The sequence below is a fragment of the Chrysemys picta genome, chromosome 8 (genome assembly GCF_011386835.1).
Source record: "Chrysemys picta bellii isolate R12L10 chromosome 8, ASM1138683v2, whole genome shotgun sequence".
Lineage (NCBI taxonomy): Eukaryota > Metazoa > Chordata > Testudines > Emydidae > Chrysemys > Chrysemys picta.
Window position 1 is genome coordinate 101,657,547 of NC_088798.1, and position 15,894 is coordinate 101,673,440.

General features: G+C 41.1%; 1 protein-coding gene across 7 annotated transcripts in view; it reads right to left on the bottom strand.

Annotated features, from left to right (window-relative positions):
* Nucleotides 1-7,569: 7,569 nt before the first annotated feature.
* Nucleotides 7,570-15,894, bottom strand: part of FAM13B (family with sequence similarity 13 member B) — an 81,334-nt gene continuing 73,009 nt past the window's right edge. For 5 of the 7 annotated variants that reach the window (XM_005295880.5, XM_005295879.5, XM_065555052.1 and 2 more), the window contains 6 exons: nucleotides 15,465-15,548; nucleotides 13,461-13,556; nucleotides 12,506-12,589; nucleotides 12,235-12,407; nucleotides 11,680-11,781; nucleotides 7,570-9,946 (listed from right to left, as the gene is read on the bottom strand). In XM_005295880.5, coding sequence (XP_005295937.2) covers nucleotides 9,823-9,946; nucleotides 11,680-11,781; nucleotides 12,235-12,407; nucleotides 12,506-12,589; nucleotides 13,461-13,556; nucleotides 15,465-15,548 — 663 coding nt within the window. In that variant the 3' untranslated portion in view covers nucleotides 7,570-9,822. The remainder of the gene's footprint in view (nucleotides 9,947-11,679; nucleotides 11,782-12,234; nucleotides 12,408-12,505; nucleotides 12,590-13,460; nucleotides 13,557-15,464; nucleotides 15,549-15,894) is intronic. The other 2 variants (XM_042850913.2, XM_042850912.2) reach the window with 1 other exon arrangement.

The window sequence follows — 15,894 nt, forward strand, 5'->3', positions numbered from 1 at the left end:
CTAGCTTATTTGGAGTACAGGATTCTGGCAGGCAGTAAAGCTTCCTATTGTTATCCAGCATCTAAATTTAACGCGTTCTGACTGCCACCGGCTTATAATTCAGAGAAAGGCTAAAGCACTATAAAGGGTGGAAAGGATTCAGCTCCAGGGGTGATTGCACTGGATAATCAACGCAAGTTACACCTTACAGATTGTTCAGCGATCATGTCCTCTCTGACACGCAGTCCCCACGCCAAGAGAGTTTATAGACATCTCCATTATCACCAGTCTGTGCAACACCTATGAAAACGGGGCTCTGATCCTTGCCTGGGGCTCCTCAGGCTTCGCTCACCCCAATATTACAATCCCTGTCGGTTAAACACGCTCAGTGGTTCAGGGACGCGAGACAGTTAGAGGCAAAGCACATTTTAGAAACATTTCTCAATTTAATCTAGAGCGGAAATCCTCTTTACAACAAGGCTGCTGCTTCTGTTCAGCCTGGCATTGAACGAAGGTTTCAGGGACAGCCACAGTTGGTAAAATAGGGACTAAAGGGAATGGACCATCCATCTTCGTTCAGATTAACTGAGTGTTTAAATGGGCAGTTTTAGTTCCCTGCTCCAAGACCCACATTTCAGATGGGAGCCTGGGAGAGAAACCAACAAGGAAACTTAAGTGAATGTCGATTCACATTTCTCCTTTGCTGCCATGGTGGTTATTGTCTGTCTGATTAACTGGGTGACTGCCAGGAGGAAAAGCTGAACTCTGGTCACCCTCCGGTAGAAAACCAATTCTGAAGCAATTGGCAAAAAGGCTATGAGGGCATTCAGCTTCTTCCACTTGCCCAAAACCCAGAGGGGCACCGGTGCAGAGACTGGACAGCATTGTTGTATTTTAATTCCCCAAAGATCAGTGCACATCCCACCTGCGACCCAGATTTGTTCTAGTAAAGACAAAAGAGGAGAGATGTTCTAGATTTTTGAGAGCCAGGTGTCGGTGTACAATGAGCTATGTAGCAGTGTTGCCTAGTGGATAGAGCATTGGACTGGGACTCAGAAGACCCAAGTTCTACTCCTAACTCTGCCACTGGCCTGCTGGGTGACCTTGGGCAAGTCCCTTTACCTTCCCGTACCTCAGTTTCCTCTGCTGCCTTCCATGCAGCCAGCTGCTTCGGCAGCACAGCTCTGAGCCTCTAGCCCCGGCACCCAGTCTCGGCTGGAGACCCAAGCTGCCTTCCCCTTGCTGCAGGAAAAGGGAGCTCATCAACGATGGGGCCAGCCAGGACAAACAGAGGCTGGTTCCCAGCAAGGGAGGGGTGAGGATGGGCACGACCCATCAGAAGCAGGATGTCCACTCCCATACTTGCTTCCAGCCACACATGCAGAAAATCACCCGGGCACAGCTGTAACCATCTCCATCCCTGGCACAGCCTACACAAAAGCTAGTCTCTAACGCTGCGTGCAGTGTTGTTGTAGCCCTGGCCATCCCAGCATATTAGAGAGAGAAGGTAGGTGAGGTAATATCCTCCCACCTCACAGGGTCCTACAGCCCGAACTTGAATCTCTACCCCACAATTAAACAGCTCGAGTCAGCTGGCAGTGGACAGCCGTGTGTTTTTAACTCCAGTGGAGACATCCTCTGTTTCCTAAGGGTTCCCATGCATTTTTCTCCTGAATGCAGGAAATCCTCATGGCCAATGTTCCCTTTACAGCCTGAAGAGAGACAAACAGAGCAGTTTCCAAGTAGGAATTCGGTGACTGACACTGGCCAGACAGCAAGCGCACCAGGACCGAGCCAGGCTCAATGAGAATGTGATCCATTCCCACTCCACTCCCCAGTGTATTCTGGCCCTAGGCTCCTAGCCAGTTGAGAGTGCCAGTCGCCCCAAGGCCTAGTGAATGAGTGATGGAGACAAGCAGCCACAGTCCGTAGAGAGGGAAAACACCAGCTTCAACTTCAGTTCTTACCTAAGCTAGATTCCAGCTCAGGCCTCCAAAAGTGAAAAAATTAAGCACACAAAATGCAGTAAGTCCTGGGAGCTGCCAGCAGACAACTGCAACTCGGTACTGGATATTATCTAATCAGAGAGCCCGGCAAATACAGAGTCAGGAAAACTGAAGACCTACTAGCTCATCTACTCTATCCCCCGACATTGCAGACTTTTTGCCTACACTGTGTTTAGTAGCGCTTTGTCATCTAATCATATATAAACCTAGTAACTATGTTGCTTGGGTCAATGAAGCCCTGCCCCTGACACCTTATCACCATGCCATGGGATTCCATGTCCATTATGTAACCTTCAGAGTTTTAGATCTTTTTTCACTGTCTCTGCAAACTTTCAGGGGTGCAGTGTCACCAACCCAACGTTTAAAAAAAAAAAAAAAAAAAAAAAAAGACCCTAATTCTCCCCCCCGCCCCTCCCAAAGTCATAAGATTAAAAATAAAATAAAAGCCAAAACCTAAATTGATTATTTGCCTTCTGGTTTTTGAGCCTTTGGGGAGCTCGAGGATCATACCCAGGGGAAGCTAGAAACTGCCTTCTCTTTTTAAGCAGAGGAGATTCTCATGTATTCCTGTCTCCTCCAAAAAAGTCAGAAGTTAATTTGCACCCAGAAACCACAGTGATGGATAAGCATCTGAATTAGGAAACTAATTCTCTTCCAGCTGTGGCTGATGGATGGCACGGTAATGGCTAAATAGTGAAGTGCTCGATAGCAGTTTGTAATGATAAGATTTATTAGAGAAGAATTAACTTTGCTCTCCTGTGGAGATGCGTCTTGTATCCAGGAGAGAGGCTTACCCCAAGTGGCCTTATGAACAGATACTGTAAGTGCACATAAATCTGCCTTTTATTTCAGTTTTCTGCTGTAAAATGCAGTACTAACCCCTTTAGAAGAGTTTTAGGTCTAAGCAAGAAGAGGCTGCTCATTAATCACATCTACCAAAATGCACCACTGGTTTGCTGGTTCCTACCTGCTCATAAATATTCAGAGTGGTGTTCTTGCTAAAGATTGTACGGTACCAGCTATGGAGACTGCTCACACATTGACCCACCTGTCACATTTCCCTGACCCGCCCCTCCAAGGGCAGGAAAGTTTGTGAAAAGGAAAATCTATCACTAGCTAGAGCAGATTTTAACCATTCTTTCTTCATAGTTCTGCTGACCTAACATATCTTCCTAATTCCCCACTGCGTATACAAATACTGATGAGAATAAGGAATGGCCTTTATCTGAGGACACACATCCCCTTGCACCCTATCTCAAACAAGTAAAGTCTTCAGCAGCCCCGTCAGCTGTCTGGGGTTAGTGAGAATCCCACCATGCCTGACCAGTAGGAGTGAAATCCAGTCATGCTCATCAGGCATTTCTGTTCACTCTCCCAGTGCTTCCTGTTAGTGACCCAATTCCCGTTACGAAGAGTCAGCTCGACAAGGAATGCTATTCCTCCTAACAGAATCACAAACCCTTTGAAATCTTCTGTGTGTGTGTGCGCACACACGCGTGTGCACACACACACACACACCGAATGAACATTTACTGCCTGTCTGGCCGTCCTACGATTTTCTAATTTGTGAGCGAGGGATGCACATACACCCCTTGGCAGCAAGATTTTCCTTTTCAGACGCAAACAAGGCTAAGAACCACCATTAGTAATTTGCTGGGCTCAGCTGGAAAGGAATGACCGCAGCTGTTTGCTTCATATAAATCACTGCAGCATGACAGCTCAAAGCAATCAATAGCCAGGACACCTTCCTGGTCATTGGGAAGTGTCATTAAGGTTAACAAGCTTTGGCACAGTGCTCCTGCCCTAGAAAGATCTGCAGTGGTGTAGGCGTCTAGGAGCTGAAACCAGCACTGGGATTAGTAGTTAAATACCTGAAGTACCAAACAGCAGACAGCCGAATACCAGGAAGTATCATTTGAACCTTTAGTTTGGTTCTTGCCCTGCTCCCCAAACAGTAAAAACACTGGAAATGGCCCAAACTCCTCTCCCCAGATTTGTCTTTATTACTAACTTAAACACTGCCAAAAACCTGAGGCCAGCCATTGTCCCAAGCCAGACTGATCAGGGTGAGGGGTTATCCTCTACTCGCAAGGGCCAGATGAAGATTAGCTCACATCAGTAACACCATCACCAGCCCAGTTTAAGAGGAAACTTAAGACCCCAAACCCGCTCTGTTACCACCATCCACTGGGTTTCCCCACTTAATAGGTTCCTAGGGACAGGACCTGCATGTTCTTTCCATCTTGCCCAGGGCTTAAATAATACATAGCAGGGCCTGTACTGTCTATTTCAGCACCTCATTACTGCTGTAGGACTGCCTCAGCTGTGTCTGGAAAAGCACACAGAAGAAGCAGCTATGCATTTTAGTACCATATTACAGAGTTAGGAAGGCATCTGCGATAGAGTCACTTACTTCATCCTAGTGTCAGGGTCGAGCCATGCCTCAGTTTCCCCTCACTTTGGGTATTCCAGTGAGTTGATTCGGGCTCAGGCTGAGCTGAGACTGCCTCTCCTTCTGGGGCAGAGGTAACAATCCTCCATAACAGTCCTTCCCCTTTGCTGCAAGGGTTCCCCACCTATATGTGGCATCATAGGTAGGGACCAGCCCATAGTCCTAAATTATAAAGCAGCTGTCAGCCTTAATGCCCAAGTTGTGTTGCTTTGCCGATTCCTGGGGCTACTTCCTACAACAGCCATCTCCATTGTAGGCCTTCTTTCCAATCCTCTGGTCTACAGCTCTCTCCAGGCCTTTGGCCACAGCTACTTTCACAGGGCTCTTAAGCTCCAGGCTGAGAGGTTTCCAGGCACTCCTGCCACTGTGGTTCTCCAACTGGTCTGAGCAACACAGAGATCTTTTTATAGCCTGGCCCCCTTCTCCCAGCAGCCCCTGCTATAGTCTTCAGTCACATGACCTCCACAGATTACAAGTCCCCATAGACCTTTAGAAGCTTAGAACTTGCAACAGGCTATTTATTGTATTGGCCCAGGTCTGCCTTATGGTGACTGTCCCCTAGCAATCCCCCGCCCTCAAAAAAAAAAAAAAAGCCTGAAGTGGTAGATTTATAGCTGGGGATTTCCCTAGTCCTGGATGCTTGCTCCTATCCTTGGCTACGTTCATTTTTTCCCTTCTTGACTTATTTTGCTTTAATAGAACATTGTTACTCCCCATCTCAGGTGGTCTCTCCTCACTACATCCCCCCAATAGTCTCTCACTGCAAGCTGCTTGGTGCCAGGGGCCATGCCAGAGCAGCGGGCACTATTACTGCCTCGTACTCAAAACACTGCCCCAACACCACATGTTCAAGCCTGAGGCAAACAGCCTAGGTTTTATTAAAGCTCATGATTTTTAAGCCAATCACATTTTTTTTTTTTTTAGATTTTCCCCTCCACTTTTAGGGGAAGCTGCACAGCTTGTGTGAGATCATCACAGGGTCAATCTGCATGCAAAATATGCAGCCTCCCTGTTCATTGATCAGCTGGGAGGCTGTGACCTTCTCTGACCCCCTGGGCAGTGGGAACTGCCATTTGCTTGCTCTCTCGCTTTCCACAGGCAGGCAGAATAGGCACCTGCTCCACTCATTCTTCCTGCATGTTTTTTCAGTCTTTTGACCCACACTTGGCCTGTTCTCCTTCCCACTCTCCCTCTCCACCACACATTCCTCTGCATGCCTCCTCCAACTCCTCAATACACTCACTCAAGCCCCAGCATTCCTCTTCAGTCTGCCTCCCTGCCTGGCCCCAATCATGTATACCCTCCTTATTGCCCCACACCCCCATCCCTGGCACCTCCACATTCCCCTGGTCCTTGCCTGGCTCTCACATGGCAATCAAGGAGTGGTCATCTGTCCTGAATTGAGCCCTATTGGAAACAATAGGAGATGGTATCAGTCTTTGCTGGACGAAGCATCACTTCCATCCACTGAAGCCAGAGGCCTGCCCTAGCATGGACAGGAAGAGGAGATAGCAGGCATTTTTGCAAAGGGTACCCCCTCAGGGTACATCTATACTGCAATAGGAGACCTGTGACATAGCCACAACCGGCTCAGATCAGCTGACTGAGGTTCTCATGGCTGGGGCTACAGGGCTAAAAATTGCCATTACATGTATGGGCTCATCCCAGAGCCTGAGCTCTGACACCCAGTGGGAGGGATGGGCCTCAGCCCAGACTCCAGCCTGAGCATCTACCCGGCAATTTTTAGTCCTGGAGGTTGAGCCCCGCAAGCCCAAGTCAATTGACCTGGGCTCAGAGTCATGGTGCTGCTGTTTTTTTTATTGCCGTGTAGTCATACCCTCAGTTACACTGTTGCCTTTGATGGGTTTTATACCTGTGAATGTCGGCAGAACATGGCCAGCATCACTGCTGTGACTAACAGCTGCCCTTCAGATCTACTCCATCTTTCCTGCTGTCATTTTCAGAATATCACGAGTATCCAAGGATCATGTCAAATAAATGAAGACAACAGTCAACGTAAAGCTCTTTTGTTTAATATATTGCCCATAGTCAAGATCTTTCTAAATACGATGCATTTTGTAATTCAAAGGAAATCTGCTATAGATTATGGATACTATTAAAGCTTTGGATTTTCTTAATATAAAAGTATTTCAGTTTTGACAGAACACTTTCAGAAAAGTGTCCACATTAATCTGTATGTATTTTAGGAAGTTAAATTCATTCAGCATGTTACTAAAACATTTTCAAAGCAAAATTGAAAACACAACAATGTCTTCTGGAAGTCAAGACTATCTCAAATATTAATTTGGCAGCATGGTGCTCGTTTTTTTTTAATGCTGTTTACCAAAAATGGCAAAACAATGTTTTTATCCTTCCGACAGTTTGCTTTAATTGGTTTCTCATTTATTAAGTACTGTACTTTAAGTGTAATCAAGGAAGGTTTACTATGTGAACAGACTTGTATAAGTGTATACTTATAAATACACTTGTTTGACAGTGTATTTCAAAAGTTTCATAGTTGTTTTAATTAGTGTCAGCAGGACTTCAGAAGTTTAAGGTGGGAACCAAGATAGTAGGTGACCTATTTCCTTAAGCCTCAAGATACATGAAGAGGTCTGTATCATTACAGAAAGAGGAGCAAGTGTGATTCTGGAAGACCATGATCAAACGGTACACGTCCTCAGAGACAAAATCCAGGTTTGATTAATAACCCCGTGCAACAAGTATAACAGGATGGCTTCTTCAAAAGACCAGAATACAGTCAAAGATTGTCTTAGGTGTGATCATACACAAACAGATGCTATTAGAAACCATCTCTGTAGAAAAAAATCCTTATGATGCCTACAAAAATGTATGCAATGGCTGTATTTGCTGGCCATGATGAATACAGGAGTGAGTAAAGTTGGGAGTACATATTTTATGAGTGAATACTATTTCTGACCTAACTGGCAGGTGGTGAATTGTTTGACAAAACTATTTTTTACCAAAAGTCCATCTAAGATTAAGGCTCAAGCTAAGGAGTGAATGAGAATACAGTATGAACCCAAAGGAATTTTAAAGGACCCCACATTCTTTTTAGGACCTTGTATTGAAGAAAATATGAAAAGAAACTACTGCAATGAAATATGACAATACAGGTTAAGGTACTTTTATTATAAAAGTCTATACAATGAATGCCAGACATAGCAATGCAATTATATCTGGTTTATTTATATATATTTATATATATCTATATATCGATATATAGATATATCGTTTTTACTTGTACCAAAGTAAAACTATGTTATATCACAAAATGCCTAATTCTACCATTTATTTATTGCTCAACAAGGATGGCACAAAACACACTTGTAGCATAACTCTTGCCATGCTCATCTACTCTACTGAATAACCAGCCAAACACTGCATAACACACACAAAGCAGCTGTTAATTCTGAATTGGAACCAGTCTGATCATTCACTCACTTATAAAAATATTGGAATCATATAGATTTAAGCATTATAAAGGAGGAATATATTATTTAAAACATTTAAATAGTGCATATTGACATTTTGCATGTGGTATATATAAAACACAAACATTCATGTACAACACCATACAGTACACATTAGTTTCGATGTTTGGATACACCCGCGTCTGCAGACTGAAGAAAAGTAACTGAAAGTGTACATTGCACAATGGAGTTGAATAAAATTGAGAAATGGTCTCAAGGCTAGTTTTAACCTCTCAATTCTGTAGGGTCCACTAAAAATCATCTTGCTGTATAAAAAGGCAAACCACCAATGCACAACTAGTTTAGTGCTTTCTTCCAAATTCCAAAGTTACATGCCAATAATCACGGTGAAAAGGAAAAAAAAAAAACTATTTTATAGCACACAGATGACCTGGTGCACTAGAAATCCCATTCTGAACCTACTCCATATGTTTACATGACAGAACAACTAATCTATGAGGTTACATGCTAGTCAGTTCTTAGTAACTTTGTGAAAAAAAAATCATTTTTGGTCTTTTATTAAGCAGTGTGAATAATATTGGTGTTGGCATTAGCCAGTCATAAAAACATGCAGTGAGAGTAGGTGCATGCAAAACATGGCCACAAACAAACTGATGCACACTGAAAAATCCAAAAAGCACCAGTTAAAATTAACACTTAGTTTTTGCCGGATCAAAAACCGTTGTTGATGGCGGTTGTATTGTATAGCATAAGCAAGCTAAATAATCAGTCAACACAGTGGATGTGATAATCAAAACATTGTTTTAGTATCAATTCTGAAGCTGAATCATGCGAGGCCCATGTACTATTTGCTTACATCACAAGGGTTAAACCATTTATTTTTGTTCCCCGGCTGCATAACGCGTTGTGATATACAGCAGTAATTTTTCCCCCCCTAAGACTGACACTGTCCATTCTCAGGTGCATTTTAACTACAGTGATTTTAGCCCTTCATAAACTTGTTTCAGATACAGCAAAATTATGTAATTGACCTAAACCAGCTCTTATCTGCTGGAGCTGCAAATGTCTGAGCACCATCAGATTTCCCATTAACTGAAATGTTTATTTTGTTTCTCAAATTTTCTGAAGGGTGAGATGCAGTATCCAATTCAGACAAAACACTATGTGACCACTATTTGATAAACAATAACTGATAAAATGAACAACAGTAACATAAGTCCTGTAGGCAGCATGTGATATAACTGTTCAGTTTTTCCAAGTTTTAAAAGTACACTAAGCAAGGTCACTTTCTGGTTTGTCCATTGTCATCCTTATCAATGAGGAAATGTGACCTCTAAGTAGCAAAATCCATTGATCATAATACATATTACCGTGTGACAGATGTAATTTAGAATACCAGAAATCAAACAAAGGTGTTCCACAGCAGTTCTCTGAAAGGAATTTCTGTTCACTTTTGGTATTCCAGGAAAAGAGTCGGGTGTGGAATTTTGTGTCATGTTTTCCATAATAAAAGGCAACAGGAGTAGTTCAGTGTAGCATTAAGATATAGATATATACCTTAATTTCTTCAGTAATGCAAACAGTTGGTAATAACAAAAAGTTGATAACAAAAAGATGACTCTCCAAAGTTCTTGAATGCTTAAAGGACAAAATTCTATAGTCTTTCTGGAACAAGATGCATCTGTAATATAAAACGTTGAAGGAAACTATGTGTTTGCTAAAGTTGGATAGCGCAGTCTCTTAATTTAGAACATTTTATTTGCTCTCTAGACAGGACCTACTTACCCTTCAAACATTTTATAGTGGCACCATAATAAAGTGCACAAACTGGGTTCTTTCAACAGTGCATGACAAAATGAACACAAGCACCTGATAAGTACTATGGTAGTATGAGGAAACATGATGTTATTCAGTCTTTTTAAGAAACAATCTATATTGATTTTGAAAAATCTTGTTTGCTGATTAGGACTTCTAAAAGCCTAAGCTTGGCCTTAATTTTCTTGTACTCCCTGTACTCATCAAGCATTGGAGCCCGATCTTCTTTCTGTACATTCCTGTAAAGAGAAGAAAATATTTAAAGAAATATCCTGTACATCTCCGAAAGTCAAACATCACACACTGAGGTAGTATGAGTTAGCTATATGATTCTGGATGACCTTTTTGGCATGCAGCCTGGTTGACAACAGACATACTGCAACTGCTCCAGGGCTAAGGGATTAAAGTTAGTAGAATAACTGACTAAAAATACTTGGGAGAGAGAAAAATCTGAAGAGATTAATTCAGCATAATCACCAGTAGCATATTTACAAAATGTCTTCAGCTTTTCTGGAAAAATTTTCCATAGGTGAATTTTTTTTTAATCATATTGGGAATAAATAACTTCATGGATATCTACAAATTATAATCCAATTCTGAGGTAAGAAAAAATAATAAATAGATCTAAAACTATAATTAAATATTCAAAAAGTTATTTGCCATTCACTATAGACCTGATCATTCACTCATTGAAGTCAATGTCAGTTTTGCCACTGACTTTAATGAGCACACAATGAAGCCCTACTAACTGAATTTGTATCTACAGCTGCCAGTGAGTTTATAGCTGGCCAAAAGGTAAATATAAATCTTAGTTAAGCAAGATAAATTATGGTCTATTCATATGTGGGTGTGGATTAACTATTACCTTGAAAAAACAGCTAATGCATTTAATATATGCACAGTAGCAGGTTATGCCAAATTTGCAACAATAGACACCTAAGAATGAGGACTGTGAGGGACTAAGGAATATATATTAAAAAAAAAAAAAAAGGTACAAAAATATGCCCCCCTTCTTGTTTATGAAGCAATTACCCTCTGTTTAGAATGATCTACTGGAACACTAGAGAAGTAGATGCTTCTTAGTAGAAAAGTTTCACTAGATAGAAACAGAGGGATTATCCTGTTTTTATAAAATGAGATAAATTGTTCTTTTTGATTTCCATTCACACTTTACGGGGGGGGAGGGAAGACTGAAGAGTGCATCACCATCACTATTAAAATGCACAGAAGAATCTGGATTATTTTATTACCTAGTCCAGGGGTGGCCAACCTGTGGCTCCAGTTAATATGCAGCTCCTTGTACAGGCACCAACTCCGGGGCTGGAGCTACAGGCACCAACTTTCCAGTGTGCCAGGGGGTGCTCACTGCTCAACCCCTGGCTCTGCCACAGGCCCTGCCCCCATTCCACCCCTTCCCGCCCCCTGCCCTCAGCCTGCAGTGCCCATGCTCCTTCCCCCTTCTGCCCTGAGCTTCCTGCATGCCACGAAACAGCTGATCAGGAGGTGCGGGAAGGGAGAGGGAGGCGCTGATTGCTGGGAGGCACTGGGAAAGGGGGGGGGTTGCTGACCTATTACTGTGGCTCTTTTGCCATGTACATTGGTAAATTCTGTCTCCTTCTCAGGCTCAGGTTGGCCACCCCTGACCTAGTCCTACATTAAAAGGAGTGCCCCTCATGAGACTATGCATAATGAAAGAGTACATACAACTGGATTATTGATACAAAACAGATTAAATTCTGTTTGCTAGGATTCTTGGTTTAATATGGAAGGAGCGGTAAAACATTTTGATAATGAATACTGTACTGAAGTGCACGAAGGTTGGTCATATTTAAGTGGACATTAAGATGACACTGCTACAAAAATTAGTGCCTCAGTTTCCCAGAGTAAACTTTTAAAATGTATGATAAATAAAAAGCAATAGTAAATAAAAAATGAAGCACCAGCCTGATATTCATTGTTCTGTTAAACTAACCTCCCATTCTGTTGATAAAACCCCTCTTCAAATTCTCGTAAAGTTTTGCGTAACTTCTTTTTTTCAGCTCTGGCTTTCCAAAGTTGCTCTAATAATTCAGGCCTAAAAATTAAGAAAGAAAGAAAAAGACATTGGCCAACTAATAAGAAGGAAACCCTCATCTGCCCTCTTAAAAACAAAATGAAGAAACTAGGTGGACTGATATTACATTGATTTTGCTCAGAAGTAGTTTGGTATCCATGATACATTTTATGGGGGGTGGGGGGGAGAGACCAACATAGGCTAATCATTAATAAAAGAGATACAGTTCTTCAGTCATCAACCCAAAATCATTTGAAACAACTTACTAAGAGAATTAAACACTTAGCTGAACAGTAGACTGGACACTCAGATGAATTCCTTTTCATTTGAATCACTCAACAGACACATTTGTTGAGAGATACAGAAAGACAACTGCTTATATTAAGAAACTCCACATTTGGTGTTATAGGTCTTAAGTACATCAGTGTAACTCTCACAATAGTACAGCACTAATCACGTTCTAGTCATACGCACATAGAAGCTGCTCGGATACTTGATAGTCGGAGGTCCCGAGTCAGCTTTTCTTGACTGTCTTCAAGATCAGACTCCGAATTTTCAGCTGGGCTTGAAACAGACTGTGTTTGGACAGCAGTTTTTAAGAGATCATTAAATTCTGACGACAAACTATCAACATCCTCCTCTTCTTCCTGCATGGTGATAAAGTCGAAGTTTACAACACAGATTTAAAACATTTCTCTTGACTATGCAAGGAGGAACTGAAATATTTGATAAGTGTTCTACTTACCTTAATTTCTTCAAAGAAGTGGGCAGTTTCCCCTTCTATAATGGGCTGTAACATCTGACTCCGCCTCTTAGTTGATGGTGACCCCTACAATATTCCACATTTGCTTTTTGTTATATACAAATGGATGTTGATTATTCTAAGCTCTTACATAAAGAAATGTCAATCAATTAATCTTGTTCAATTCCATTTTTGCACATAACTGGAATTTTCACGTTTTGTTATAACACTAACAAAATAAGATCAGTAAATCCTAAAAACAGATGTCCGATAATGAACTATTCCAAGCAGATAATTGAATTGCAATGGATGTTACAGTTTTAAGTCATAAGTACCTCTTTTACAAAGATCAATGCTTACTAATAAAATACAGTCTGTGCCCATCACTCCATTATTTAAAATAAAGTAAAAACCATATCATGCTCTCTCTCAAACAATCTGCATAAAATTCAAATATTTTCCTTCTGAATTTCCATTCACACTTTTACTCTTGATACACATACAAAATCCAAAGTCAATTAGGGAAACACTCTATATCGGGCTGGATCCTCAGCCTCTGGAAAGATACTTTGCACCACCTAAGTGGCAGAAAGGAACCTCATGCCAGCCCTAAAAAGGAGGCCGATGAGGATTCCCCCAGAATGGACAACTCCTGAGCTTGTTAAAAGCTAGCACAACCAGCTTTTCACCAGCCGTTTCTGGCACCCTGGTGCGGATGGCACACTCAGGCTAGGTACAGTGCTCCAGGAAGAGGCAGGAGTGCAATATGGCAGTCCCCAAGGGTGGCTTAGAGCTACCATCTCACATCTTCAACAGCCCTGAGCACGAGGACTGTGCCCTATAGTTTTTAAAAGCATGGAGCACTTTTATTCATGATATGTTTTGCAAATTAACTATTTGAAAACATTTGTCAGGTGATAGTCTGGTTAACACATGAAGATATATTTGCTATACTTACAAGGATGGGAGTAATGCTTGCTCTAGTCAACATTTGTTTCACAAGTCTGTATCTGTCATAGAGAGGTTTAACAATATGCCTTTCTTCTCTAGTAACCTAAAGAAAGAGAAAGAAATATGTAACAGAGTAGCATACTTCACATGAACAGCCATCAGCTCTGACATCCTGCTCAATTAGGCATTGTAATATAATGTGGTTTATTTTTAACCTAATATAACACTTAAGAGAAACACACACCAAAAAGAAAGACAGCTTTCAGGAATGATTTAAAGAAAAACTGATGGGAAGAATTCCCAATAGACAAGGCAGTTCACATAGAAAAGTAGTTTCTCACTGCAAAGAGCCATGGGAAAGAGAAAAAGGGACCAAGATTGGAGCAGTGGCTAGTGATAACAGCAGAGGCAGGCTGAAGATGGATTCTGACAATTCTCTAGAAATGATAAGCAAAGTAAGAGAAAGATGCTATTGTGGCAGAACATCTGGTTTTACTGCAGATTCTCAGTCACTACTCTGACAGCATAAAGAAGCCAGAAAGCTGGTATAAATGGCTAGCTAAGGATTTCCTCTGTATGGGGAAATCCCTGAGTGATGTAGGGCCAGCATAGCTAAACTTCTACACTATCCGCTTCCTGGCCTATAGCATAAGCACACTGGTAATCCCCAGCCGGGATAGTGGCCCCTTGAGATAGGAGGATAGCAGCAATTTGAAATGGGCTTGGGAACGTCCAGTGGTTGGACAACTAGTGATCTCAATCAGGGACACATATAGGGAGGCAGGTTAAAGTCAACTGGATCTTCTTCCAATCCATCAAGGACACATTTAGAGTAATTAACTATGAATAAGTGGAGAGAAAAATACTGCTGCTGAAATCATCTAGCAAGAAAATGCAATAAATATAGAATTTTAGATCCAAGTCTTTCCAAGGTTATAAATAGAGTATACAAGCCCTCTTGTATTGTATCCTCAAGTACAGACATTCAAAACTAGTACATTTTACAGATTTCTTGTTGCATTTCATTTTGGACATTTACTGTATCTTAAAGAACTTGGGAGTGGTTTAGAGCATATTTGTATCACTGTTTCATCAGCTCAAACTACACCTCTTCCAAAATGCCAAATAGAGAATGATGCAAGAATATTGCTTCCAACTTGTTTCAGTTTGGTTTTCAGCACATCACAATTCTGATAGCCATTCTATCATTGCTCGGGATAAGGTAAGTTCATATATAACTGGGCATATGAAGTAACAACTACAAGCAACAGAACTGTTTCCAGTACAGTAGTTCCATTTCACAGCTGAACTATAGGTCATGAGTTTTGTTGTCCTTAAAGTCTTCCAAGCTAGATCTAAAGTCTTAATGTTATATTTACGCAAAGCATTGTGTCACGTTAAACGTAGTATGCAGGCTGAGAGTTATATTGCAAAGCCAAGTCACAGATCTGTTTTAGCTTCTATATGGGAATTAGATAAAAAAAATATGCTATATACTTATAGTCAGCAAGACAACAAAACATTAAATGCACGCACCTTTACAATTTTCTATTTTTGTGAAAAATTTAAGAATATTTTGTCATGCAAATTTAAGTGAGAAATTCAGTGATCTGAATCACAATGATCTGATTTGAATCCTGGCAAAAAGGCTTGAATCCCCAAAATACTGGAATGTGTTTGCATAAGATTTCTCTTTTCTTTGTAAGTCAATGGGCAGAATTCTGCAGCTACAGAACTATACATACAATCCATTCCATAGCCTGCCTTCAACATCAACATTTTGCTTTAGAAAAAAAGCCCTACATAATGAGTAAATGTGATCATGTTAATTTTAAAACTATGTACAACTACGCGAGAAGCAATGGTAACATGGAAATTGATTAGCACAATTGATAGATTATATTATTTTTTGGTAAATAACTGTGTTAACAGTCGGTGTCCTCACTGCATACCAGTTACTGCTGCCTAGGTGTATTTTAGAGTAGTTTTGAGGAAGTTAAGAAAAGATTACCGGCCGTCCATGTTGACTTTCATAGTACAGAAGACTTTTTTGGAGAGATGTTTTCTCTTCTGCCAAATGGTCTTTTGTCATTTTCTGTTAGACAAGAATAATTCACATCTATGTCAAACATGCAAGTACCTCTTTTCAATAGCTTCACTACATTAGGCAACTTGGTAAATGATAGGCATCTTAGCAAATCAGAAAATGTAGTTATATTCCATATATTCTGTCCTTATCTAAAGAAACCGAAATAACATACACTTGAATATTTTGGCAAAACAAAATAATGTGCTGCAATGATATATTTTTGTAAGCCTAATACATTAGTGGCTTAAAAGTGGACATTCCTGAGAAGTATTACAACCATCTCCTTTCCACCGCAAGTACAAACGAGACTATACTATAGTTAGAAGACAGTGAAGTTCTGAATAAAACCATG